At 53.1% G+C, this 25,255-nt stretch overlaps 3 protein-coding genes across 7 annotated transcripts; 1 reads left to right on the top strand and 2 right to left on the bottom strand.

Annotated features, from left to right (window-relative positions):
- Nucleotides 1–222: 222 nt before the first annotated feature.
- On the bottom strand, nucleotides 223–13,179 carry CLN3 (CLN3, battenin). 4 transcript variants are annotated; one of them, XM_027526710.1, is made up of 17 exons: nucleotides 13,044–13,179; nucleotides 12,180–12,375; nucleotides 11,875–11,997; nucleotides 11,638–11,716; nucleotides 9,945–10,041; nucleotides 8,695–8,766; nucleotides 8,223–8,302; nucleotides 8,023–8,108; nucleotides 7,090–7,162; nucleotides 6,857–7,000; nucleotides 5,812–5,924; nucleotides 4,474–4,520; nucleotides 4,326–4,394; nucleotides 4,158–4,213; nucleotides 3,927–4,020; nucleotides 710–850; nucleotides 223–602 (listed from the first exon to the last, which is right to left on the bottom strand). In XM_027526710.1, the coding sequence occupies exons 3-17, from the start codon at nucleotides 11,918–11,920 to the stop codon at nucleotides 483–485; spliced, it is 1,317 nt and encodes a 438-aa protein (XP_027382511.1). In that variant the 5' UTR covers nucleotides 11,921–11,997; nucleotides 12,180–12,375; nucleotides 13,044–13,179; the 3' UTR covers nucleotides 223–482. The 4 variants fall into 4 exon arrangements, with proteins under 4 accessions (XP_027382511.1, XP_027382512.1, XP_027382513.1 ...); XM_027526711.1 differs by having other exon boundaries at nucleotides 12,180–12,355; XM_027526712.1 differs by lacking the exons at nucleotides 11,875–11,997; nucleotides 12,180–12,375; nucleotides 13,044–13,179 and adding an exon at nucleotides 10,593–10,705.
- On the top strand, nucleotides 11,723–18,335 carry APOBR (apolipoprotein B receptor). Of its 2 annotated transcripts, none has more exons than XM_027526707.1 (4): nucleotides 11,723–12,006; nucleotides 14,300–16,972; nucleotides 17,064–17,326; nucleotides 17,421–18,335. In XM_027526707.1, the coding sequence occupies exons 1-4, from the start codon at nucleotides 11,770–11,772 to the stop codon at nucleotides 17,488–17,490; spliced, it is 3,243 nt and encodes a 1,080-aa protein (XP_027382508.1). In that variant the 5' UTR covers nucleotides 11,723–11,769; the 3' UTR covers nucleotides 17,491–18,335. The 2 variants fall into 2 exon arrangements, with proteins under 2 accessions (XP_027382508.1, XP_027382509.1); XM_027526708.1 differs by lacking the exon at nucleotides 11,723–12,006 and adding an exon at nucleotides 13,877–13,959.
- IL27 (interleukin 27) lies at nucleotides 17,816–23,644 on the bottom strand. The gene is made up of 5 exons (XM_027526714.1): nucleotides 23,492–23,644; nucleotides 21,014–21,186; nucleotides 20,831–20,929; nucleotides 19,625–19,783; nucleotides 17,816–18,720 (listed from the first exon to the last, which is right to left on the bottom strand). The coding sequence occupies exons 1-5, from the start codon at nucleotides 23,520–23,522 to the stop codon at nucleotides 18,469–18,471; spliced, it is 714 nt and encodes a 237-aa protein (XP_027382515.1). The 5' UTR covers nucleotides 23,523–23,644; the 3' UTR covers nucleotides 17,816–18,468.
- Between the last annotated feature and the right edge of the window lie 1,611 nt (nucleotides 23,645–25,255).

Raw genomic sequence — 25,255 nt, 5'->3', positions numbered from 1 at the left:
TTTTATGAACAGAAGAAAATGTTTTTGTTTTTTAAAGTCTTTATTGAATTACAATATTGCTTCTGTTTTATGTTTTAGTTATTTGCCCCAGAGGCTTGTGGGATCTTACCTCCCCGACCGGGGATCGAACCCCCAACCCTTGCATTGGAAGGTGAAGTCTTAACCACTGGACTACCAGGCAAGTCCCAGGAAATATTTTCAGAGAGAAAAATGGCACAAGAGTCAATTGATAAAATAGGCATTTATTCCGAGGGTCTAATGGCAAGAAATTCCCCGAAACCAGCTTGGTAGTGGTAGGAAAATTGCTGCCCCTCCATCCAAGGGGAATGGGGCCTCAGCACTTCTATACACCCCAGCCACGTAGAGAAGGCTGGGGATAGACCTCATAGATGGGATCTGGGTGGGCATGGGGTCAGTCCAACCTGCCCACCTATCAGTAGAGTCCCAGGTCAGCGTGTCCTGTGTCCCAAGGAGTCAGAATGTCAGGAGAGTTGGCAGAGGAAGTCATGCAGAGGCAGGGCCAGGAGCCCTGAGAGCGAGATCCCCAAGGTGTCGGAGATACAGGCGGTTGCCATGGCAAATTCCCGGTGCTCATCACTGGTCTGGGGAGGGTGGGGAGCAAAGGTGAGGCTTCAGTCTTCAACACCCCTGCTTGGGACTCTTCCCAGAGAGGCCGCCCACCCACAGCCCTCGCCCGGCTGGTGCTGACCTCCAGGGCAATGTTGTGAAAGGTGTTCACGTAGGCTGCACCCCCCAGGAGCCCCTCAAACATAATGATCAGGAAGACGAGGTAGATGCTCGGCAGGTAGCTCAGCCACACGTCCACCAGTAGGAACGCCAGGTTGAGGCACTGTGGGTGCAGGGAGAGGGGAGGGGAGAACCGGGGACCAGAGGAAGGCGAGAAGGGAGGTGCCATCCTGTCCAGTGGTCCCGGTTCTGGGACAATGCTGATGAAGGTGAGGGCTGATAGGCGGGGACCAAATTCCAACACCCAGCTGGCCTACCGGACCCTGGGATCTGGGGTAGGCCTTCTCCCTACCGCTTCCCAGCAGCCTGGACCCTGGGGGTCTCCTCCCCTCCTCCCTGTGCCCGTGTCACTCCCATCGTCTGGGATGCTAGCCTGTGGTCCCCTACTTGGGCTCTCCTAGTCACCACTGTTCACGGCTCAGCTTGGATGAAGGCCACTCTCACTCCCATGATCTCATTCCTCTTCCCAAACGCTCCCTGAATGGAGGGGTCTCCCCTCCCCCTGATTTTACCAACCAGATGCTAAGTGAGACCAGAGGTTCTCAACTGGGTGTGACTCTGCCGCCTACGGGACATGCGGCAACATCTAGAGATGTTCCTGGTTGTTACACCTGGGGAGGGAGGGTGCTACGGGCATGGAGTAGGCAGAGGCCAGGGGCGCTGCTCAACATCCTATGGCTCCCAGGGCAGCCTAACAACAAAGAACCATCCAGGCCCAAAATGCCAATAAAGCTGAGATTGAGAAACCAGGGCTTAGATGTTCCCTTGCCTTCTAGGAAGGCTTGTTGACCCCACCCAAGGGTGTAGGTCCCTTCCTCCATGCCCTAGTCCTTCAAGGCATTCTACTGACCCAAGTGGGACATAAGTTTGCCTCCCCAGTCTGTAGGCCACCTCAGGGGTTCACATGCTTAATGTATTGGGTATGGCATGGGGAAACCCAAACGAACTTTTTGGCCAAGCCAATACATACAGATCGCCTGTGGGTCTTGTTACCTACACAGGCCTTGCCCTCAGAGGTTCTAATTCAGGAAGCCTGAGGTGGGCTCAGATCTGCATCTAAAAGAACACACCCTAGTAATACCAAGGTCACCCTAGAAATACTATAGACACATTCACCTGGCTCATTAGGGCCAGATGCTTTCTGTAATGGAATCAAACGATTATACGCCGCTCATTCTATGAAGTGGCCTTGCTTAAAATTATAGCGAAAATCATACGTGACCCATTTCAGTGGCATCTAATGAAGAATCCTGAGTTAACAGCTGATACAATTTGGAACTTGGCAAGTACAAAGCCCTGGGCTGGCAGTGGTTTAAATAAATAAGGAAGAAACTGAGAGGATATTTGCATGCAGTTGACTTAACATTAAAGTATATCTATTCTAATGCTGTACCTTGTTATCATAGAAGTGAGTTAAAATTATTAAAAAAGGGCAAAGGACTTTCCTTTAAGTTCAGCCGCTCAGTCGTGTCCAACTCTTTGAGACCCCATGGACTGCAACACATCAGGCTTCCCTGTCCATCACCAACTCCCGGACCTACTCAATGTCCATCACATCAGTGATGCCATCCAACCATCTCATCCTCTGTCTTCCCCTTCTCCTCCAGCCTTCAATCTTCAATCTTTCACAGCATCAGGGTCTTTTCCAGTGAATCAGTTATTCGCATCAGGTGGCCAAAGGATTGGGGTTTCAGCTTCAGCATCAGTCCTTCCAATGAATATTCAGGACTGATTTCCTTTAGGATGGACTGGTTGGATCTCCTTGCAGTCCAAGGGACTCTCAAGAGTCTTCTCCAACACCACAGTTCAAAAGCATCAATTCTTTAGTGCTCAGCTTTCTTTATAGTCCAACTCTCACATCCATAAATGACTACTGGAAAAACCGTAACTTTGACTAGATGGACCATTGTGAGATTTATTTTAAAGGTCACCTTTCTATATGCCCTTCTGGGCTTCCCTGGTGGCTCAGACAGTAAAGAGTCTGCCTGCGGAGACCCAGGTTCAATCCCTAGGTAGGGAAGATCTCCTGGAGAAGGAAATGGCAACCCACTCCAGTATCCTTGCCTGAAAAATTCCATGGACGGAAGAGTCTGGCAGGCTACAGTCCATGGGGTCTCTCAGTTGAAGACTGATCAAGTTTACTTTCTTTCTGTCTTTCTGTTCCTAAGAGCATGGTCCAGAGGGATATTAAAATAATTTGGAGGTTGCCAACCACTTGCTTTGGGCTTCCCTGATGGCTCAGTGGTAAAGAATCTGTCTTCCAAGCAGGAGATGTGGATTTAATCACTGGGTTTTGGAAGATCCCCTGGAGAAGGAAATGGCAACTTGCTCCAGTACTCTTGCCTGGAAAAAAATCCCCTGGACAGAGCAAACTGGCAGGGTACTGTCCACGGGATCGCAAACAGTTGGACATGACTGAGTGGCTGAGCACACAATAAGGACTTACTTTTGTTTGACCAAGAACTCTGACATTTAGAAACAAATAAAAAGATATATGAATGTTTAAAATCATGTTTTCTTCTAAAAAAAAAGTTGAAGGTTTATTAGTTACCTTCGGTGGCTTTAATCGCATGACAATGAAACATGATTGCTGGTTACGTAAAATTCCTTTCGTTAAAATTTTTGTACGGAAAGGTGTTTTTGCTCATTTAAAGCTTAATCACTTACATGACCTTTGCCATGAATTTGCTCACCAGTCTTGAAATAAATAACCTACTTTACTCACAAAGTCACTGGTTCTATGTAATTAACCACCCAGGATAAAAGAACAGGATGTTTTCTGATTGTCAGAAACATTCTTTGAAAGTCTGTCTCTTTGCATGAGGCTTGGGTAAATAGACATCTAACTGATTAAGACATGATACACAAGCTCTTTCATGCTTCACATTTCCATTTCTTACAACCATGCCCAGTTTACAGAGGAGGAAACTGAGGTTCAAGATTAGTTCAGAGACCTGCCCTAAATCACACAGCTACCTAGTATAGAAGCTGGGATCTGCACCAGGGTTTGCTGGGCACCTGAGGCCATGCAACTTACACAGACCCCTGCTGGCCTCCATTCCCCATGATTAAAACATGATGGGATGCGATCAATAACCCCTGCTGAGGGAGGGAAATGATGGAACCTGGGGAAGCTGGGAGCCAAGGGAGGAGGAAAGTGAGGGCCAGGGGCTCAGTACCTGCAGTAAGGCCAGGACCCATGTGTGGCGGATGCGACAGCAGCGGAGGGAGGAGCGGGAGGCAAAGACACCAGCCTGGTACAGCATCTGGTACCTTCGATGGGGCACAGAGAAGGAGGAAGCCCCTCTGGTGCCTCCTCGGCAGGGCAGCCCCTCCCAACCCCAGTCCTTATCATCAAGGGGTGCCCCCAGCCCCCTGCCAGTCTTGCCACACACCCCAACACTTCTCACCAGCGGTACTGCTCAGCATGAGTCAGGAACGTGTTCCGGAAGAAGAGGAGTTCAAACTGCAGCAAAGAGCAGACAGGGGAGATGGACAAGGCCATGTGGGTCCCCACCCACACTGTTGTTCCCCACCCCATCATTGCTCCCACACCCCTCCTGGCAGCCCTCACTCACAAGTCCCTGGTTGATGAAATACTCAGCAAAGTAAACCAGCACCAAGGGGACGATGTAGTGCAACAGGCCCTGGAAAGTCAGGAGACATGAGCGGGAGGCGGGTGAGGAACGCTGGCCGCGGGGGACACGCCACAGCCATCGTCTGTACCTTAAACACGGTCCACCTTTCCTGAAGGGAGAGGGGTGAGCCGGAGCCTGCAGGGCAGTAGGGAGAGAAGGGCAGGTGAGGTCAGCACCTTGACTCAGAAAAAGGGGTGCTGGTGTGCAGGAATCAACCAGCCAATACTACAATGTGAATGCACACAGGCCACTGGACTGTCCAATTCAATATGGTTAAACTGCTAGACTTCATGGTATGGATATTACCATGATTAAAAAAAAAAGTAACCAGATAAAAGACTTTTTCATGACTCCTGTTTAGCCTTTTTTTTTTTCTTGCCACACGATTCAGCATGTGGTATCTTAATTCCCTGACCAGGGATTGAACCTGTGTGCCCCTTGCATTGGAAGGCAGAGTCTTAACCATTGGACCATCAGGGAGGTCCCTATAGCTTACAGCTTGATGGTGGTATACAGGGCCCTGCTCCCAGCCACACTGGGCCCCTCTTTCTGTTTCTTTGAAGATCCAAGCTCATTCCCACCACAGGGCCTTAACACTTGCTGGTCCCTCTGCCTGGAACCTATTCACCCCAATGTACACAGAACTGACTCCTTGTCTTTCATATTTCAGCCCAATGAGATGTCCTCAAAAAGGCCTTCGATGAGCACTTTCTCTAAGTAGAACCCCTCTCCTTTGCACCATGTCATTTCCAAGCACATCACTCTGTCATGCTCTTCTAATACTAATCAACAACATGTGAAAATGAGTTTCTGATCCGGTTATTTGTTTACAAATGACATAACACATAGTATTTGATAAATTTTTTTTTTTTGGCCATATTGCATGGCATATCGAAACTCAGTTCCCTGACCAGGGACTGAACCCACGCCCCTTGCATTGGAAGCACAGAGTCTGAACCACTGGACTGCCAAGGAAGTCCCAAAGACGAGTGTTTCCTGAAAAGATGAATGTGATTGCTGCTGCTGCTGCTAAGTCGCTTCAGTCGTGTCCGACTCTGTGCGACCCCATAGACAGCAGCCCACCAGGCTCCCCCGTCCCTGGGATTCTCCAGGCAAGAACACTGGAGTGGGTTGCCATTTCCTTCTCCAACGCATGAAAGTGAAAAGTCAAAGTGAAGTCGCTCAGTCGTGTCCAACCCTTAGCGACCCCGTGGACTGCAGCCTACCAGGCTCCTCCATCCATGGGAGTTTCCAGGCAAGAGTACTGGAGTGGGGTGCCATTTCCTTCTTCGATGAATGTGACTGGCTCTCATCATAACCGACATGCCCATCCACGTCCCCTCCAAACTTCCCACAGTAGAAAGGAAAAGACTGAAACCCAGAGAGAGAAAGTGACACCGCTCTGAGGGGCTCCTGACTCTCCTACCTGGCTTCGACTCTGAGGCCTCGTTGTTGATCAGGGGCTGCCGAGCTGATGTGTCTGAATCCGCTTCCCCTCCGGGATCCTGTGGCCCAGGAGATGTGAGCAACAAGAAATAGCTAGAAATGGACAGAATGAAGAGAAGATTGAAGAGCCTCTGTTGGGCTGGAAAGGCCGCTCCCTCCCAGGATAGCCCCTATCGTTCCTCCTCTCCTCCAAGACACCTCAAACCCGGCCAGAGAGCCTCCAACTGTGCAAAAATGCTTCTTCCTCTGGAGCTGAAATGTATATCCTTGTTGTTTCTAATCCACAGGCCCTCGTTTTGACTCTCGGCTCACAACAAGCCTGTCAGTTCTGCCTTCTTGTTATTTTTCTAATAATCACTCTTGTTTAGTCACTAAGTCATCTCAGACTCTTTGTGATGCCATGGACTGTAGCCCGCCAGGCTCCTCCGTCCATGGGATTTCTCAGGCAAGAATACTTGAGTGGGTTGCCATTACCTTCTCCAGGGGATCTTTCTCACCCAGGGATTGAACCCAAGTTTCCTGCATCGGCAGGTGGATTCTTTAGCACTGAGCCACCAGGGAAGTCCCAATAATCGCTCCAGCTTCCATTTATGATGCGCTCATCCTGTACTAGACCAGAACTTCCCAAAGTTCGGTCACTTATGTTTTGCCTTCATGATATTTGCCACGTCCATATCCCTCCTGTATATCATATTTTTAATTTAGTATTTCCCTTTCAGTTGATTCCCTTTTGCTACATGGCCTGGTCCTAAGCAATCTTCTGTGAAATCACAGGTTTGACTGACTAATGAAAATGTTTTCCTAACACACATGAAAATACACACAAAATGAACAGAGTCCACCTATGGGAAAACTGAGGGTCAGAGACATAAAGCAACTTGTCCCATGTAACACAGCTAACAAGGAGCAGGCTCCAGAATCCAAACCCAGGCCTGTCAGAGAAGCCACATCCTCCCACTTGGCTGTAGGGATCTGAAGATCGGGATCATGGTCAAGTTCTCGATCCTTGAATCCCGGCTGCTTACCTGGCCAGCAGCAGGGCGGGGATGCCCAGCATGGACAGCACGGTGTGCTGGGGAGAGAGGCCAGCCTGGGTGAGGCCCAGGTAAGACAGCGCCCCTAGCAGCCCTGCTCCCCCAGTACCTGAGGACCAGCAGGAGATCACGGCCCTGAGAAGGAGAACACAGTAGTACTAGGCAGGACCACAGCCAGCGGCGGGATCCCCACCCTCCCCTCACTCCCTGCTCTGCCTGCTTACCTGGGGTAGAAGGCAGTGAGCGAGAGGAAGGTGACTTCCCCCAGACCTGAAGAGATGCTAGCCAAGACCACACCTGGGGGAAGACAAGCATGGCAGTGGCCACTCCCAGCCTTTCCCCGACAGCCCCTAAGCAGGCGTGGCCACAGCCTCCTCTACCTCTGCACGGAGGGGCTGTAAAAGAGATCTCCTGGGACTCTCCTGCTGATCCAGTGGTTAAGAATCCGCCTCCCAGTGTAGGGCATGTGGGTTCAATCCCTGGTTGGGGAACTAAGATCCCACATGATGCCAGGCAACCAACTTCATGCTCCGCAACAAGAGAACACTGAGTCACAACTTGAGACCTCACATGCCACAAACTAGAGAAAGCCCTCATGCTGCAAGGAAGACCGAACACAGCCAAAAATCAAATAAATAAAAACAGCTCCCCTGGACAGGCTGGGCTCCAGATGTGAAGTAGAACCAAGCCCCTTGCTCGTACGTCCCCTCATAGGGAATGGCACCCTCCACCCACACAGCTATCAAACTAAGAGTAAGAACTCATTCTTTTTGTTTGTTTTGGCTGGGTGTGCAGCTTGCAGGATCTTAGTTCCCTAACCAGTTTTCCAACCTGGGCCACAGCAATGAAAGCGCTGAGTCCTAACCACTGGGCCACCAGGGAATTCCCAAGAATTCCCTGTCCTTGAAGCCTCCTCCACCTCCATCACAAACTCTTGGTGACTGCTCATCTCGATCTCCATCTATTCTGTCCATTTTCTCCCATTTCCCCTACCTATCCCTCCAGGTTGACCTCATCTCCCGTCTCCTACTGTGACAGTCTTAGCAGGTGTCTGAGGGTTACAAAACATGATCTCTCTCCTCTGGGAAGTTGGGGAGACTACCCTGTCTGTTGTAGATCCTTTGAACCCCCCACTTGACATAAAACCTCCCACTCACCACACAGGCTGATCGTCACCGAATGAGAAAAAGCAACCAGGAGGAAGCTTCCTGCGGCACAGATCCCACTGGTGAGCACCCGGGGGCTGAAGGGAGGTGGGAGATACGGATGGTCAGCTACCATTCCCAGCTCCCCAGCCCTCCTCGCCTCCCCACTCACAGACCCCACCTGCCTTGCCTCCCACAGCCCACACCCAGACCTGTAGGGCAGCAGATGAAGGCCAAGAGGAGCCAGCAATTTGATGACGAGGGTGGGAAGGATGTCGGCCAGAAGCACCGCCTGGGATCAGAGAATCGAATGAGACCCCAGACCTTCCCAGGGACAAGCCTCCCAACCCAGTGGCCAGGGAAAGACAGAAATCCTATTAGATGGGCTACACACACAGGTTCAGACATCACACAGGTCTGGATCCCAGTCCCAGCTCTGCTGCTCCTGAGCTATGTGTTCAGTATTCACATTCTCTGAGTTTCAGTTTATTTAGAAAATGGAGATAATTATAGAGCCTAACTCACAGTACTGTTATATGGATTCAATAAGCTAATTCATGCTGCACACAGGAAGTGCTCAGTAGATGGCAGCCTTAATGATTAGAATCATGGGTGCTGGGTTCTGAGTGGGTGGGATCTATGGACCCAGAAGAAGGGGAAGGGGAGGACCAGATGGGTACTCACTGCTGTGGAGACAGGATTGCAGTCAAATCGAGATGAGCTATTGTGGGAGGTGGGCGTTGGGTCTGGGTCCACCTGATGGGAGAGAAGAAAGTTTTTCACCCAGGGAGGCAGGAGGGCAGACAAACAAGGCCTGGTTCCATTCCCAGCTTTGCTCTGACTTGAAGGATGTCCTTGGTTTAGCCCTGGCCTCTTGAGATCTCACTTGATGGGCACAATGGGGAGGGGGTTTCCACGGGAGTCTCAAATTAATGGTCGACATGCCAAAGGGGGCCCTGTAAACGGACTTTATTTGGGTAACACACTCAGGAACTTTAATTTTAAAAACCTAGGTTTCCAGAAAAATGTGGTCTTGGGCCAAATTCCCTGTTGGACCTGCAAGGTGGTAGCTGCTCCTCCTAGGCCTGCCTCTTCCAGCTCATGATAAACAAGAAGTTCTCAACCAAAGGTGATTATACCCTCCAGGGAACATTTGGCCATGTCTGGAGACATTCTTGGTTGTCATCAACTGGAGGGTGAGGGACATTCTATTAGAGCCCAGTGGGTAGAGGCCAGAGATGCTGTTAAACATCGTATGATGCATAGGAAAGTCACCCAACAAAGAATTATCCAGCCCAAAATGTCAACAATAATGCTGGGGTTAAAAAACCATACTTTAGACCATGGTCCCACCTAGCCAAAATTTCAGTTTGCAATTGGTTTTGCAAGCACCAATTGATTATTTTCTAAAAAAAAAAAGCTTTAAATTTTATTTACTTTTGGCTGTGCTGGGTCTTTATTGTTGTGCAGTCTTTTCTCTAGTTGTGGCAAGTGGGGGCTACTCTCTAGTTGCAGTGGGCAGGCTTCTCACTGTGGTGGCCCCTCTGGTTGCAGAGCAGGGGCTCTAGGGCACTCAGGATTCAGGAGTGGCAGCCCACAGGCTCCAGAGTTGCGGCTCCTGGGCTCCAGAGCACAGGCTCAATAGCTGTGGCTCATGGGCTTATTTGCTCTGCGGCATGTGGGATCTTCTCAGATCAGGGATTGAACCCTTGTCTCCTGCATTGGCAGGCAGATTCTTTACCACAGAGCCACCAGGGAAGCCCATACCAGTTGATTCTTAAAGGCCCTTACTGCTCTGAGGTCTGGAAACTTTAGCCATCTTGCCCCACCCCTTACCCACCCCATTCCATGAGTGTTTCAAGTGGGTCTCTGCCCGAGGTGAGTCCCTCCTCTTCCCACAGCGACTGGTGGTGGTGGTAGAGAGGGTCACTTACATGGCTCTGATTCCCAGGTGTTCTTTGGTGACTAAGGATGTCGTGGGCAGCGCTGAGCATCACCACGTAAGAGAAGTTGTTGCAGAGGCCCAAGAGCCTGGAGTGAGCAGGACAGAGTCCCCCCACCCCCAGTTTTATTGAGATACAATTGACAAAAGACAATAGATCACAACCTCTATTTAGGACTACAATCTATCCACCGTCCCAGCACCAAACCTCTCACTTTCCCATGCCTTATTTTTCCTCTGTCTTCTGACCACATCCCCATGTAGTGGGAGGGTCCAAAATACAGGCCTCGGGATGACAAATTTAGGTTCACATCTAATCTCTGAGACCTCTCCCAGGAAGAGAAGAAAGTCATCCTTGATGATTCTCTCCTCCAAGCTCCCATCATGACTCAGTTCCTGGGGCATTTCTCATCCACGGATCCACTGTCTCCAACTGTGGTACAGCAGAAAGATCCTGGGGGCTTGAAACCCAAAGGACTATGTTCAGGTCCCAAGTCTGCCACTTCCTACTTGAGTGGACTCAGTCAAGTCATATGTAAAATGGGGGTACAAATTTTCCTGCTGACTATCTCACAGAGTGATGTAGAGATCAAAAGAAGATAATACCCTTTACGATCTATGAAGGATCTTGTTCACTTACTCTCATCTCCCACAGATGCTGTCAGTGATGGGTAGGGAACACGGCACAGCAATAGAATTTCATGTGTCCTTTTCACAAGCCTACGAAGTGGTACTGCTGCTCCTCCCATTTTACTGCTGAGAAACTGAGGCTCAGAGAGAGAAGCCTCACTTCCAACCCAATCTGCTACCCAAGTCCTTGATGCTTGCTGCTGTTGTTGTAAACATCACCAAGTCATGTCCAACTCTTTGTGATGCCATGGACTGTAGCCAGCTAGGCTCCTCTATCCAAGGGATTTTCCAGGTAAGGATACTGGGGTGGGTTGCCATTTCCTTCTCTAGGGGATCTTCCCAACCCAGGGATCGAACCTGGTTCTCCTGCTTGGCAGGTGGATTCTGTACTGCTGAGCCACCAGGGAAGCCCCCCTGATGTTTAAGTTAGTGCTAAAATTATTTCCCAAGGCTTAGTGTTTGAATGATTTCAGGAGGCAGACAGAAAACTTTTTAAAGTTAGTGATGCATTTATTAAAAAATGCATTAAGAAAATACTGGTTTTCCATTTAGGGTAATGACTTACTGTTTTCTTTTAAAAAATACAAGTATTTACAAATTTAAAGGCTGAGTTGATTGCAGTAAAAACAAGAAGAAAATAACCCTCCAGGTGATATGCGGAACTGACTGAAAGTGAATGAGTGAAATGTGGAAAATTTACAGTGGACCTCGGGGCAAAAAAAAAAAAAAAAACTTCCCTGGTGGCTCAGTGGTAAAGAATCTGCCTGCCAAGGCAGGAAATGGTGGGTTCCATCCCTGGGTGGGAAAGATCCCCTGGAAAAGCAAATGGCATATCACTCCAGCATTCTTGCTGGAAATCCTGCTGGCAAAGGAGCCTGCCTGGCAGGTTACAATTCACTGGGCTGCAAAAGAATCTCGACTTAGCGACTAAAACAACAAACAACAAAAATATTTTGTGAATTCAGCTCCCTTTTCTGAAACCCAACTCTTTCTTTCCTCTTTCCTCTTGTTGCTTCCCTCTTCCCACACGCTTTTTACTTATTCAGGCCACTCACCAGAAGCCCACCGCGTTCTTCCAATGGGCGCCCTGACTGTCTTGCAGCCGAGGCCGAGGTGCCAGGTCTGTCTCCTCCCCTGAAAGGGGGAGAAAAAGAGGGCATGACCCCCACCCCAGTCTCAGGTGCACGATGGTCCCATGGATATTCTCCCGGGGCCGACCAGCGCCCGAGCCTGTCAGGTACGTCGCGAGGACAGAGGAAGTCAATCCCGTGAGGGTCGGCGGCTATACTCACCCTCGGAATCCGAAAGGCGCCGCGGTGAGCCCGCACAGCCTCCCATGGCATCAAGTTCTGGTCCCCCAGGGAGTCCGAAGTCAGCGAGAGTTCAAAGTTGGCTCCAATGGGACGGATGAGGATCTGAGACAGGTAAGAGGGATCAACGCCCCATTGCCGTCCCAGCTCCGAGTCAGCTGCACTCACGTCCGGCGAGCCACGACCCTAACCCGGGGCTCCATCTCCCGCCCTCGCACGCCCTACCACGCCCCGCTGTCGGACTCTGCCCCCGTCCCCTCTAAAGCAGGGGGCCCTGCAGCCTGTACCTTTAAGAGCAGCTGAACATTTCGCACCCGCACCCTTAAACAGACAGTCACGTGACAGCACCGGTGGGTCCCTCATCACGTGCTTCAAGGTCCTCACCACTTCCGGGTCTTCTCTCTGACTTCGTTTTAGACCTTCCCAACTTCGGCGCGTAGGAGAGATAGAGGCTGGGAGAACCCTGGAACCACCGGTTTAAAACTGGTGTGTATAGGATAAGCAAGAAGAGCCATGATGTTAGGCAGCAGCGCCCAAGGCCTTGAACGTTGTGCCAGCACTAGTCATGGCTACCAACGGCTTCAGCTTCTATCACGGCCTGCAACTGCCAGAAACAAATATGGCCACACAGCTACCCCAGACTTTTTCTGGCTGACAACAAAGGCAGCCGCATCACATCATTCTTATTCCTATCTGTTGCCTTTAGATTGCTTTAGAAACTGTAAGTAAAGATAGCACCCACCTAAAAAGATTTCATGACTTATCTCTTGGCAGTATCCAAGAGTTAAGAGAACTCTTTTCTTAATTTATGTTAGAACCAAGGTAGGTCAATCCTGGTTTTACAGATGAGAAAACAAAAAAGGAAAGCTACTGATGATCATACAACATCAGACCTAAAGGTGACTTTAGAAACTCGGCATTAAGAATAGAGCACCATGGGCAAGGTTGCTGGCTGAGCTGGCTGCAGATTCCTGCCTGCATTAAGGGTGCTTAGACCAAATGATTCTAAGGCCGGAGATTATGAGTCTGCGATTTCATCTAGTTCCTCTCATTGAAAATTTGGAAAGTAAGGCTCCAGGAGGGGATAGAGGAAGAGGTGTAGATTAAAGTCATTTCACGTAGTCCCAAATAAGGAGCATTTATTCTCTTACCTTCCTCTAGGTGGTAAAGTAGCATCCTGCATTTTCTTCATCACGTCCTTCCCCTGCTAATCTCTCTTGTGAGGTTCCAACAGTCAGTGCCCACCTCTCCCAGCTCTTCCTCCCCACCAGGCCCTCAGACTTGCTGTTTGAAATGTACCCCCTTTGGTATGCTTCCCAGATCACTCAACCAGTGAAAAACAGGATCCTACTACCCATACTGGCTCTAGAAATTCAGCAGCATGTCATACATGGCCTCCTCCTTCAAGGAACTCGAAGGTGGGAGGTAGACGTGAATAACCACAATACAAAGTGTAGCCAAGTTTCGTTTTGCAAGAATGACTACAGATGAGCTAATGGGCGCTGGAGCCACCAATCCAGCTCTTTCTTCCTCTTGGGGAAGCATTAATGACCCTGAAATGGGAAACCAGAGCTCTTACCAGCCCCCTGCTCACTCCTACTTGTCCCCAGGCAAAACAGGAACCACAAACCCCAGCTTCCTCTCACAGAGAGGCTGTGGCTTTGAGGGGAGACGGAAATGGCCGAGGTGTAAATACAAGACCTGAGTCACTTGAGCTGCAGTTGCCCCTTACTGCCTCAGTAGACCCCAATTCTGAGGTCTCCAGCTCCCACTTTTCCCTTTTGGTCTTCTTCCCTTGCTCTCTAGCTCCAAATACACATCCACATCCCTTATGTGATAGATACCTATTTCCCAACCTGTGCTGGAAGCATCTGTGGGCAGGGCTTGGGGTGGGGATACGTCAGGAAGAGACAGGGGAAGAGGAAGTGTCTTGGGTACTGGGGAAGACTGGTTCGGTGGGTGGGGACAGTCATTATCCGTTTTCTGGACACACAGACAGAGACAGACAGGATGGATTTCCTCCGGCTACATCTCCCTGGGCTGCATCAGGCCTTGAGGGGGGCACTGGTGAGAGGGGCATAGAGATGCTGGAGACTTTCACCCTGCTCTCTAGGGCCTCACCTTCCTTTCTCCCTTTGAGTCTCTCCTCAGACCCAGATTCCTTCCCCAGGATCATGCAGCCTGTTAGCCCAATATTCTCTGGATTTCAATCCCCCAATCCCCACAAACACATCCACAGACCTCTCATCTAGGCCCTTTCCTACTCCTTCTGCAGATCCTGTCCTCCTCTTTCCCCCAGATCCTAGAACCCCTCTTTCTTATCCTGAGTTCCTCTGGTCCAGGACCCCCAGGGAAAGGGCTGGGCCTCCCCTTAATGCCTTTTGTCTTCTTCCCTCTTTTTTCCTAGGAGTCTCTCAGCACCTTTGTTTCCTACCTTATAGGAGATGAAGTCCCCACTGTAGAGAGGAAGGAGGCATGTGCAGCTGAGGAACTGAGGGAGGTGGCTGCAGGAAGGCCCCTGGGGAAGGTGGAAGAGGAAGCCCAGGAGGCCCTGGAGGGTCTTGGAGGCAGTCAAAGCAAGGAGGATGGAGGGCTGAGACAGCCTGGAGAGACTGGAAGATGCTGGGAGGAAAGCTCAGCTACAGAACAGACCCGGGGTGGGGGAGAAGGCAGCTCTTGTGGGTCTCAAGCTGAGAGGCAGGACACTGAGGACAGGGAGGCAGCCAAAGCCATCAGATGCCAGGATTCAGGTATCCCCGTGGAGGCCAGAAAGAAGTCTGAGGCAGGGTCTGAGGCTGGTCAAGATAGGAGGAGCCAAGCTCTGGAGAGCCAGGAGCATGAGCAGGAAGTGAAGAGAGAGGAGACACTGGGAACACGGGAATGGGAGGAGGAAGAGGTCAGGGCAGCAGAGTCAGTGGCGGGAGGGGTGGAGTCAGAGCGGACCTGGCACAAGAAGCCTGAGGGGAAGGCTGGTGCTGACGGGCACAAGGTGGCAGGGGATGGCAAGGAGTCAGAGCAGGTGGTCAGTGAGGCAGCCGCAGAGGAGATCCAGGGCCCTGGGGCCAAAGGGGCTGGGAGGGAAGAAGGGGTGCCAGTGGTCAGGTGTGGCCGAAGCACAAGGGCACAGGGGACACAGGGACCAGGGGCAGAATTTGAGGATGGGGAAGGCTTGGTCAGGGAGGAGGCTGACCTCCCAGGAGTCGAGGAGACAGAATATGGGGCAGTCCCAGGAGAAAGGATCCCAGAGGGTACTGGGAGAGTCTGGGCCCTAGAGGAGACCTCCAAGAGAGACCAGGAGGAGGAGGTGGATGAGAACAGAGAGACTGAAGCAAGCCTGTTCCCTGAACAGACCCAGGTCCTAGGAACCGGGAGAGTGGAAGAAGAAGCCAAAGGCCAGGCAGCAGGGAGGGAGGCTGAGGAAGGTCCGAGGTCAGTGGGGGAGGTAAGGGAGGGCTTTGAGGACCAGGCAGATCGGGCTGAGGAAGAGGCCGTGGGGAGGCAAGACTCAGAGGTCAAGGCTGGTCAAGCCAGTCTCAAGGAAGTAGTACAAACAGAGGAGGCTGAGGAGCAGAAGAAGGAGAGTTGCTCGGCCGCAGAGGCTGAGCTGCCCCAGGACAAAGTAGCCAATGAGGCTGAAGGGGATGCTGACTTGGAGGCAACCCCAGAGGCCAGGCCCGAGCAGTTCAATGGGGAGAGCGGGGAGGGAGAGACTCAGACAGGGAATGAAGCACTGGAGGGGGAGTGGGGTGGCCTTGAGCACAAGGTCACTGAAGGCCAAGAACCTGAGCTGATGGGAGGGCCACAGACCACAGCAGAGCAACTTGAAGAAGGGCCGGTGGGTAAAGAAGAGCTCCGGAGCATTCTAGCCCCAAGCAGAGAGGAGACAGGGAGGAGCCTGCAGGAATATCCCAGGCACGTGGGGCATGTGAAGCCTAACAGCTCTGTGGCCAAAGCCTGGGAAAACAGAAGAAAGGATGTGGAGAGAGATGATGCCCGGGAGGAAAAAGGAGATGCTGAAGAGGGGGAGGAGGAGGCTACAAGAGGCCAGGCATCCGTGGTGGAGGCTGGAGGAGGCCAAGAGTTGGCACGGCCAGCGATCCCAGAGGCAGGTGGGGAGTGGATGGAAGCAAAGGAGGCCTGGCATGGAGCAGAGGAGGGGGAGGCCCCGGGAGCAGAGAACCAGGAGCGGGGCACAAGGCTCGGGGCAGAGGCAGGGACCAGCCAGTTCCTGGGAGAGTCGGACACCAGAGAAACCCAGGAGGAAGAGGTAGAGGCCCCTGGGCCCTGCGGGGAGGACAGAGCCTCCAGGAGAGGCTGGAGGCTGGAGGCAGAGGCTGTGAGCCTCCAGGGCATCGAGGGACTGGAGGCAAATTCTTTGGCTGTCGAGATGGTGGAGGATAAGGCAGCTTTGGAAGGAGGGGCCCTTGGGCCTGGGGAAGGGCCTGAAAGAGAGGCTGGGGATGCCTTTGGGAGAGGCTGGGATTTGGAAGGGAGAGAGGAAGCTCACAGAGGTGAAGAGCTGGTGGAGGCTGCAGAGGGAGAGAAGAGAAGGGGGCAGGAGTTTGGCCTGGAGGGCTCAGCTGAGGAGGAGGTGCCTGGCCGAGGTAGCCAAGCAGAGGCCCTTGAGGTTACCCTGGAGGGTGAGCCAGAGGGAGAGCCGGTGGGGCTGGGGGAATCAGCAGGGGCAGAAGGAATCTGTGGGGTGGATGACTTTCCCTCGGGCTCGCAGGAGCTGAGGGCAGAGGACCTCCCGGGAGGGCAGGCACTGTGGGAAGGAGAGACTGGGGGATGGCGAGTGAGGGAGCAGGGGCAGAGTGGTGAGGCGCAGCATGGGAACCAGCACCCCGAGGAGGGAAAAACACAAAGGCCCCTTGACGTGGAGGATGCCGGGGTGACTGGAGGCCAAAAGGCAGAGGCCGCAGAGACTGATCCAGGAGGCCTGGAGGCTGTCCAAGGCCTGGAGGGTGTCCAAGGCCAGGAGGACCAGTCGACCGATGAGGACCCTGCGGAGGCTGGGCCTGGACCACAAAGGGAGGCTGACGGGAGTGCTGGACAGGATGCTCACGGCAAGTGGGGTGAGGTGAGTGCTCCGGGTGGGGTCCAGGGCAGGACGGAGCAAAATCCCAAAGCTGTAGCTGGCCCCGTGGTACCCTGTGCCCTCTTCCCTATAGGCCCTGCTCCCCGGGTCCCGCCTGGACGTCTCTGTCTCGAGGAGCCGAGTATTCCTGTCCCGCAGCTCCTCGCAGCGCCGCTCCCGGCCCTCTTTCCGCCGGACCCCGGTCCCTGAGCCACCCGAGGGGCCTCCCAGCCCTCCACCTGAGGAGGAGCCATCAGCCCCAGGGCAGAGAATCCAGCCAGAGCAGCCACCGGAGCCAAGGTCCCCCAGGCCTGAAGGCACTCCACTGCCGGCCAGGAGAAGTCCCTTGGGACAAGGGTGAGCACAGGGTGGTGGGGTGACCCGGCCAGCCTGGGGAAGAGGCTGACAGCACCTGGAGGCCAGCTCCCCATGGCCTGTCTTCCATTTGCAGGTTTGGCCTGGCACACCCAGGCATGATGCAGGAACTGCGAGCCCGGCTGGGCCAGCCAAAGCCCCAGTGACTGGGATTCAAGGCCCCGGGAGCCAGGCGCCGAGCAAGGCTTCTGGGACGGCTGGATTGAACCCTGCTCAGCCTGACTCCCTCTGTCACTTTGGACACATCCTTTTCACACACCCCCAACCTCCCCCCTGGGCCTGAGTTGCTGCGTGTGTCACCGTGGAGCAGACAGAACCAGATGCCGGCGAGAACTGTGAACTTAAGGAGTCTGCCTCTTCAGTGTGGCTGATGGACCCCTGCCCTGCTGGGGTTGCCTCTCTCTGAGGGCCTGCCTTGCCTGCCTCCTAAATCCATCTCAGCTGCTCAGAAGACTGAGTGAAAACAGAGACAGTTCTCCCTACAGCCTTCCCTCTCGGACGGCACCCACTCTTTGCTCTTCCCAACCCCGTCCCTGACCAGGCCCTCGGCGCTGTGGAGGAGGAACGCAAACCTCTGAGGTTGAAGCCAGCTTGGAGGAAAGGGTCATTGCTCCATTTGCAATCAAAGGGAAGCAGTCTGGTTGCCTGGAACTTCCAGAATGGGAGCTGAGTCCAGGAACTCTGCTGGTTACTATGGCAACCACCAGCTGAACAAACCAGAGTGGGAGAAGGTGGGCCAGAAACCCTCAAAATGGAGGAGCAGAGAGGAGTCCAGGGTGGCCAAAAGCTGCAGCCTCTGCGCCAGGGCCCCTCAGGGTGTCAGGCACCCCTTCTCTGGAAAGAAACCAAGGCAGAGAGAGGGTGGGAGTGCTTTATTAGACAGCATGGTGGCCTAGTCTGAGGATGACTAGCAGGCCCCCATTACAATAAATAAACCTTCATTTTTCTAAACAATAAATAAATATCTAAGAAATAAATATCTGACAAGGACCAGAGGGCCTTAAGTTATTGGGTAGGGTGTGGGATGGGGTTGTGCCTTGTCTAAGGCAAATGAGCTGGAGGCTGTCTGATGGCCCAGACTCCAGTCCTCAAGTCCTAATGGGTTCAGCCAAGAGGTCACTCCATCAGGGCTGGGAGCTGGGTGTGGGGAACCCCAAGGCCTGGACTGAGTTCCCGGCCCGGGAGAGCAGCAGCAAGTCCCGCACGGTCCGAGATAAGAGAAGTTCCAAGGAGTGTAGCAACCGGTAAGTGTAGAGGAACCGGGACCAGGACACCTGGGCAGATATCTGCAAGGGGGCACCCAGAGCCCCTGGAAGCAGTCCTTTCTCCTCCTCATTCTCATGCTCTTCAGGAAGGTTGAATCCTGCAGCCAGCACCTGCAAGGAGAGGCCCAGGGGGTCAGAGAATGGCCAGCCTGGGACCCCAAGTGAAACCTTATCTCTTTCTGTGCCCCATGGTATAGAGTGACATCAGAGACCACAAAGTCAAGATTTCCCTGGATAACCCCTACTTCACATCTTCCATGATGTCATCGTTTCATGTGAACTGCCTGATTCATTTTTTGGTTCAAAAAAAAATTGGAAGTCACAAGGCAAGATGGTGCTCACAGAGCAGGCTGTTACCCAGGATGGCCCTGGGGACTGGGGGTTCTGGAAGTTCCTCTCTCTCTCTCTTTTTTCTTTTTTTGGTTGTGGTCCAGGGTTTAAGGATGTTCCCCAACCAGGGATTGAACCTGGTCCCCAGGAGTGAAAGTCTGGAGTCCTAAGAGGCTTAGTAGGAGTCTCACTAGGCCACCAGGGAACCAGAAGCTCCTCTCTCAAGAGTCATCTTAGGATCAGAAATGGGCATAAAGGTGATCTGGTTAGTTTTTATGCTGTCTTCCTTTTCTATTCTCCTTTTATTAAGGATAAAATTCCTATTTCCCTTTGAAATGTTCAAGAAAATCTGGTGATGTCAGAGGATGAGAGAGAAGGAAACCTAATTGGCTGCAGGACCTGCTGATGCTAGGTGCTGTCCTGGCGTCTCTCATTTAAGACCAAGACCCCAAGAGAAGAGATTCAGGGGGCAGAGCCAGGGCCTCGTGCACCTACACATACACACTCACACACACACACACACAGCATCTCCTTCCAGACACCCTATGTCTGGGCAGGGGGAGTGTTTTAAAAGGGAGCCAATGAAAAATAAAAGAAAAAACTACAAAAAAAAAAAAAAGAGCCTGTGAGCCTTAGTTTTGTGTGTTGGTCTCTGGAGGTGGAGGAGGGTGGATGGACACTCTACCTGGAAGCGGAGATGCTGCTGCAAATCTCGGAGATCCAACCTCGTGGCCTGCAATTGCATCCTCTCTGAACTGGTCCAGAACTCCTGTTTCCCCAGCCCTCCCAACAGGGTATGGAAGGGACGAAGTGTCAGGGAGAGGAAGCAGAGTCGTTCTGGGTCCTGTGGCAGGGGAAGGGAAGGCATCAGGAAAGGCCTGCAGGCCAAGGATCCACTTGCAACCCACCTCATCTCTCTCTGGGTCCCATCCCCAACACAACTCCAGTCTCCATCCATTCCATCACCAAATCTATTCTTGATAGAGCTTTTTTTGTTTTTGGCCACATCACACATGCGGGATCTTAGTTCCCCAATCAGGGAGTGAACCTACACCCCCTGCAGTGGAAGCGTGGAGTCGTAACCACTGGACCACCAGGAAGTCCCTCCATATCTATTCTCATCCTTAACCCCATCTCCATCCACACTTCTTTCTTGTGCTCATCACCATTCCTATCTCCACGGTCTCTGATCTCTATCCTATCTCCTTTGCCAACCTCATTTTCAGTCTTAAGCCCAAACTCACTTCTAACCCGTAACCGCATCTCCACCCTCCTGTCACTCTCTACCCACAGCCCCATTCTGTTCCCTCTCTACCATCCCATCCCAGCTCCAGCTCCTCACCTGTTTTTATTCTGTCTCCACCTTCCTTCCCATCCGTATTCCCCTTCTTATCCCAGTGCCATCCCTCTTCCATGTGTCCAGCCTCCCTGTCACCGTGTCTCCATCCCATCTCCAGCTCTACCCACCCCCATTCCAGTCCCAGCTTCACCAGCAGTCCTCACTCCTCCTCTGTCCCCCACTTCATTTTCACCCATCTCCAACCTCTTCCCATTCCTAACCTCTCACCATTCTCACTCCTCATACCAACTGCATGCCTCCTCCCTACTAATCTCTATCCCCAATCCCGTTCTATTCCCATCCCGGCCTCTGTCCTTGCTCGGCTTCATTCTTACATTCTTCCTAATGCCATTTCTTTAGTCCAGCCTCATCTTTATACTCAATGACCTATCCAGCCTCATCTTTATACTCAATGACCTATCCAGCCTCATCCAGACGCTCTGCTTCAATTTATCCCCAAATCCATCTTCAATTCAGTGGACTTTATCTCCATGGACCCAGACCAGCCTTACTGCCAGTTTGCCTGCCCCACCCTGCCAGTCCCCTACTCACAGAGAGGCCACGCCAGGCCTGGAAGGTCGTGGAAACGTTGGGGAGCTGCTCTGCCAGAGGCAAGAGGTCGAGGTTCACTCCTGGCAGGTGAGATTCAGCCTACGGGACAAGGTCTTTAAGTGGAGGCCCAAGGGGGTTGGGGATCTTCCCATCCCCAGAGCCAGCCGCGTTAGGGAAACTCACAAAGTGATGAGCCTGGACCCGAACCTCAGAGAGCAGCTTCCTGGCGAGATGCAGGCTGACCTTGAACTCCCTCTGCAACTCCTGCAGGCTCAGGGGGGGCCTCCCTGGGGGCCTCGGGAATCCCCAGACACCAGCTCGAGCCAGAAGCAAGAAGAGCAGCAAAAGGCTGAGCCCTGAAGAGATGGGGGAGGGGAGTGGACAAGATGAGGGGCGAGCTGGAGGAGAACTTGGGCGAAGGAAGGAAGGGACCGTGCCTTTTCTGAGCCTGTGCTACAGGCACCCGCTGTGTCATCCCACTGACCCCTCAAAACCACTAATGAGCTATTGAGACACCATATGGCATCTCTTGTGGGCTTCCCAGGTGGCTCGAGTGGTAAAGAACCACCTGCCAATGCAGGAGACAGAAGAGACTCGCATTCATTCCCTGGGTCGGGAAGATCCCCTGGAGGAGGGCATGGCAACCCGCTCCGGTATTTTTGCCTGCAGAATCCCACGGACAGAGGAGCCTGATGGGCTGCAGCCCATGGAGTCTCACAGAGTCGGACACAACTGAAGTGACTTGGCACACATGCACGCACGTATGCGTCTCTGTACAATGAAAGGAAAAGGCCCCTTCCCCAGGTATACACAGCCCGGCGCAGAGTGCCCACTTTTGAAGCAAATCTCGGGCTGCATCTTGATCGCCACTAACTCCCTTGGCCAGGTGTCTTCCTCAGTGCACAAACCGCACAAGGGTGCGAGGTAGTCTGGGTGCTATTATTCTCCCTATTTTGCAGATGGGAAAAGTGAGGCTCAGGAAGGGTGACCTGCCAGAGGGTGAGTGGACCAGAACTGGCATCCAGATTGGCCCAAATGCAGAGCCTGAGTGCTTCCTCCAGGGACCTCAGAGGAAAGCCACCACCTCCACCACAGCGGGCACAGTCTGTTCTGCCAATGATTCCCCGGGCTTAGCCAGGCAGCTTGGATGGCCTGAACCAGAACCCCAGGGGAGGGCTGGTGATGCTGAAGGCTCTATCCCAGGGAGTCAGAAGGACAGATGGGTCCAGCCTGCCCCAAGGCAGGTAGATCACTCTGCAGTGTGGGAGAATCAGGGCTCCCAGGAGAGGGAGGAGGGCCTGGAATGGGAGGCAGCAGCCCTGTTTCTCAGTTGGGTTCTTCCCTTGAGCAAGCCACCTCTGATCTCTGTGCCTTGGGCTCCCATCTGTAAAATGGAGGATCAGATGGGCTGATCTCTCAAAGTGCCTCCCGCCCTGCATTTCCTGGAAAGAAGGAAGAGGGGCAGTGGGGCTGGAGCTCTGGGAAGAGGGCAGTTTCTTCTTCAGGGAAAGGAAATCTAGCAATCCCTAGGCAGTTGCACAACTCTACTCGAAACCCAAACCAAAACAGCTTACTAAGTCAAAGTCTATTCTTGACTCCCTCTTCTTTCCCTGCCTCTTTCCTATCTGTTCTCTATCTCCAAACCCTGAGCTCTGCTCCTTGAAATGTCCTCTCAATAAAGAGTAAGGGGAACTTCTGGGCGCTTCCATTACCCCCATGGACTTCCAAAGATGGTGGGTCTTGTCTCTAATCTCCAGCATTCAGGTTCCGTGGCTTGGGGGCCACTCTGACACCCTGGAGACTTAAGACAGAGTGAGGTCCTTTCTAGTTCCATATATTGCCCACCCAGAACTGAGCTGTGCCATTTCCTGCTGACCCCCTGTTTTTTGCTTGGACTCTGGAGCCCCCAGACCCTTCCCTTGGCTTCTCCTTCCCCTCTGCAGCCAATCCTGGGGGTTTGGACCTGGTCTTTAAGTGTTCTGTCCCCATCTTCCAGCCCTTGGTCCCTACCCTGAGCCTCCCATCGGCTCCTCTGCTTATAGCTCTGGTTCCACCTCTGAGTCCTTCAATCACCCACGGTAGCTTGAACCTCCTTCCAAGCTTCGAACTCCACATCCTTGACCCAGTAAGGCTGCTGACTCCTTGGCCCCAGTCCCCTCCTCCTTCTGTCCTTCCTCTAGCCAGCCCCAGTTCTCAGCCAAGCTGACTGAGCAGGGGCTCATTCATCCTAAATAAATGCTTAGTTTATCTGCCTGGCCCTGATCCTGGTCAAACTGCCTGCCCAGTTTTCCCCATTCATGCCAGTCAGGTCTTCCCATCCTCAGCCCAGCTCTCACCAAATTTCCTCCCTTATACTCCTATCCCCTCATTCATGCTAGCCAACCTGCCCCACCCTCTGCCCAGCCCTAACCTCTGCCTCAGCCCCTCTCCCCAAGTTATGCCTCTTTCATTCCCATCCTTCAGCCAGCTGTGTCCTATATCCGTGTGTGTGTGTGTTTGTGTGTGTGTGTGTGTTAGTTGCTCAGCCTCTTTCCTTAGTCTTGGCCACATAGCGGCCCCTCAGCCTTTGGCCCCCATCCACAGTGGTCAAGTTCACCCATCCTCTGCCCAGTCTCAGCCAAGCCCCCACCCCTCTGCCCCCACCCCTGGCCTCAAACTCACGCCAGCCAAGGTTGCCTGCCGTCTGGCCCATGGCGGGGCCCAGCCTCCTTGGACAGCCATCTCCCGGGCAGGGGGAGTCTTATACTGGGGGCTGCGTCCAGTTTCACTTTCCGTCCTGCTTCTACTTTCGGCTTTGTGTTCACCGAGTCTTCCCTCATCACCACCCCTTGCTAAAATGGGGAAATGTAATTTCCCTTCCCAGAGAGGGTGGGAGGTGCAGTGGGGGTGGCGGGAAGCTGGGGTTTCGGTCAATCTCAGCTCCTGACTCCCTGCTGCACTCTACAGTCCAGCCATGCCCTTACTTCCCCACTCGGGCGAGCCGCCCCACTCTGCTTGCTGGTAGGTCCCAGAGACTCCAGCCCCCCTCCTGTTTCTCTTCTTTGTCACCATCATCCCAGTACCATCACAGTCCATTGTCCTCCCAAAGATGGATGGCCAGGTAAGGGGATTGCCCATTAGAGGGGACTTGGGGTTTTGAGTCATCCTTATGCTCTGCTGGTTTACCAGATGGCTGAGGGAGGGAGTGCCAGGGAGGTCAGGGTTCAGTGGGTGACTGGGATGGGGCTTTGTGTGAGGCGGTAGGGTCTCAGTCTGGGCAGAGTCAAGGGTTCAGTCTGTAGTCAGGGTCAGGGCGGGATGAGAACAGGTTCATTCAGGGCCAAGCTCAGACTTTAGCCAGGATCAGATCTAGGATTAGCACTCAGGACTTGGTCTAGAGCCAGACTTGGAACTTCATCTGGGGTCAACGCCCTGGTTCTGCCTGTGTTTGGGGTCAGAGCTATCAATGATGTGGGGGCCCTGTGTGGAACCAGTTAAGGTTGGGCTCAGAGCTCAGACCAGACAGGGCACAAACTTCAGTCTGTGGCCAACATCCTGACCGCTTGGGTGACTCAGGTCAGGGCTCGGGCTTGGGCCGAGTTAAGAGCTCAGTGGATGAGCAGAGTCAGGGCTCAGCCCATGGCCAGGTTGGGGTTCTGTGAGGTCAGGATCAGGGCTCAGCCAGGTCCCCGAATTGCTTTGGTGTTTCTGCTCTGTAGATGGCTGTCAGGGCCGGTTACAGATCTCCCTTCCAGCGCTGCCCCGCCCTCAGGCCCACCCTGGATTTCCCATCTTCAAGGAGAAGATGGGGTTTCTTGGTCTTCCCCCAAGCCCACTGCTGCCACTTTCCTTTTAGGACCCATGGGGTTTCCCTGCTGGGCCCTGGGGGTGTTACAGAAACCAAAGGGGCTTCCCCTTCCTATACCCTGCCTCCCCAGCCGTGCGCATGCACAGGGCCACCAGGGACCAACTCCCAGGGAAGTATCAGCACCGGCCGAGGAACCATGCAGAAGGCCACTGGAGGAGAAGGAAAAGGAAGAGCGGCTTGCACCTGCCTATCCTGGATCAGTTTCCTTTGCAGCGCCCCCCAGTGGTGGCAGCCCGTTCCCCCACATCCCAAGCAACTAATACTCCTCCCTGTCAGGTCCCATCCATCCTGAGACTGATGCTGACAAGGCCCTGGCTGGTCTTCCTCACATCCCTGAGCCCTGCCTTTGTCCTGGAGGCATGCACACTCTGCCTCTTCTCCGACCACAGCCACTCCTGACTCTTTGCCATCACCCAGAGCCGCTTTACCTTTCAAACCTCGAACCCCATCTTTCACTCTCTGACCACAACCTCCTGACCTTCCCAACCGTCTCAGTGTTCCCCGAGCAAGGGACCTCCTGGCCCTTGCTGCTTCTCAATTTGGCTGAGGCTGACTCCTCCAGCCTCACACCTCCCTCC

The sequence above is a fragment of the Bos indicus x Bos taurus genome, chromosome 25 (assembly GCF_003369695.1).
Source record: "Bos indicus x Bos taurus breed Angus x Brahman F1 hybrid chromosome 25, Bos_hybrid_MaternalHap_v2.0, whole genome shotgun sequence".
Taxonomy (NCBI): Eukaryota; Metazoa; Chordata; class Mammalia; order Artiodactyla; family Bovidae; genus Bos; species Bos indicus x Bos taurus.
This window is presented reverse-complemented; position numbering and strand designations above follow the sequence as displayed.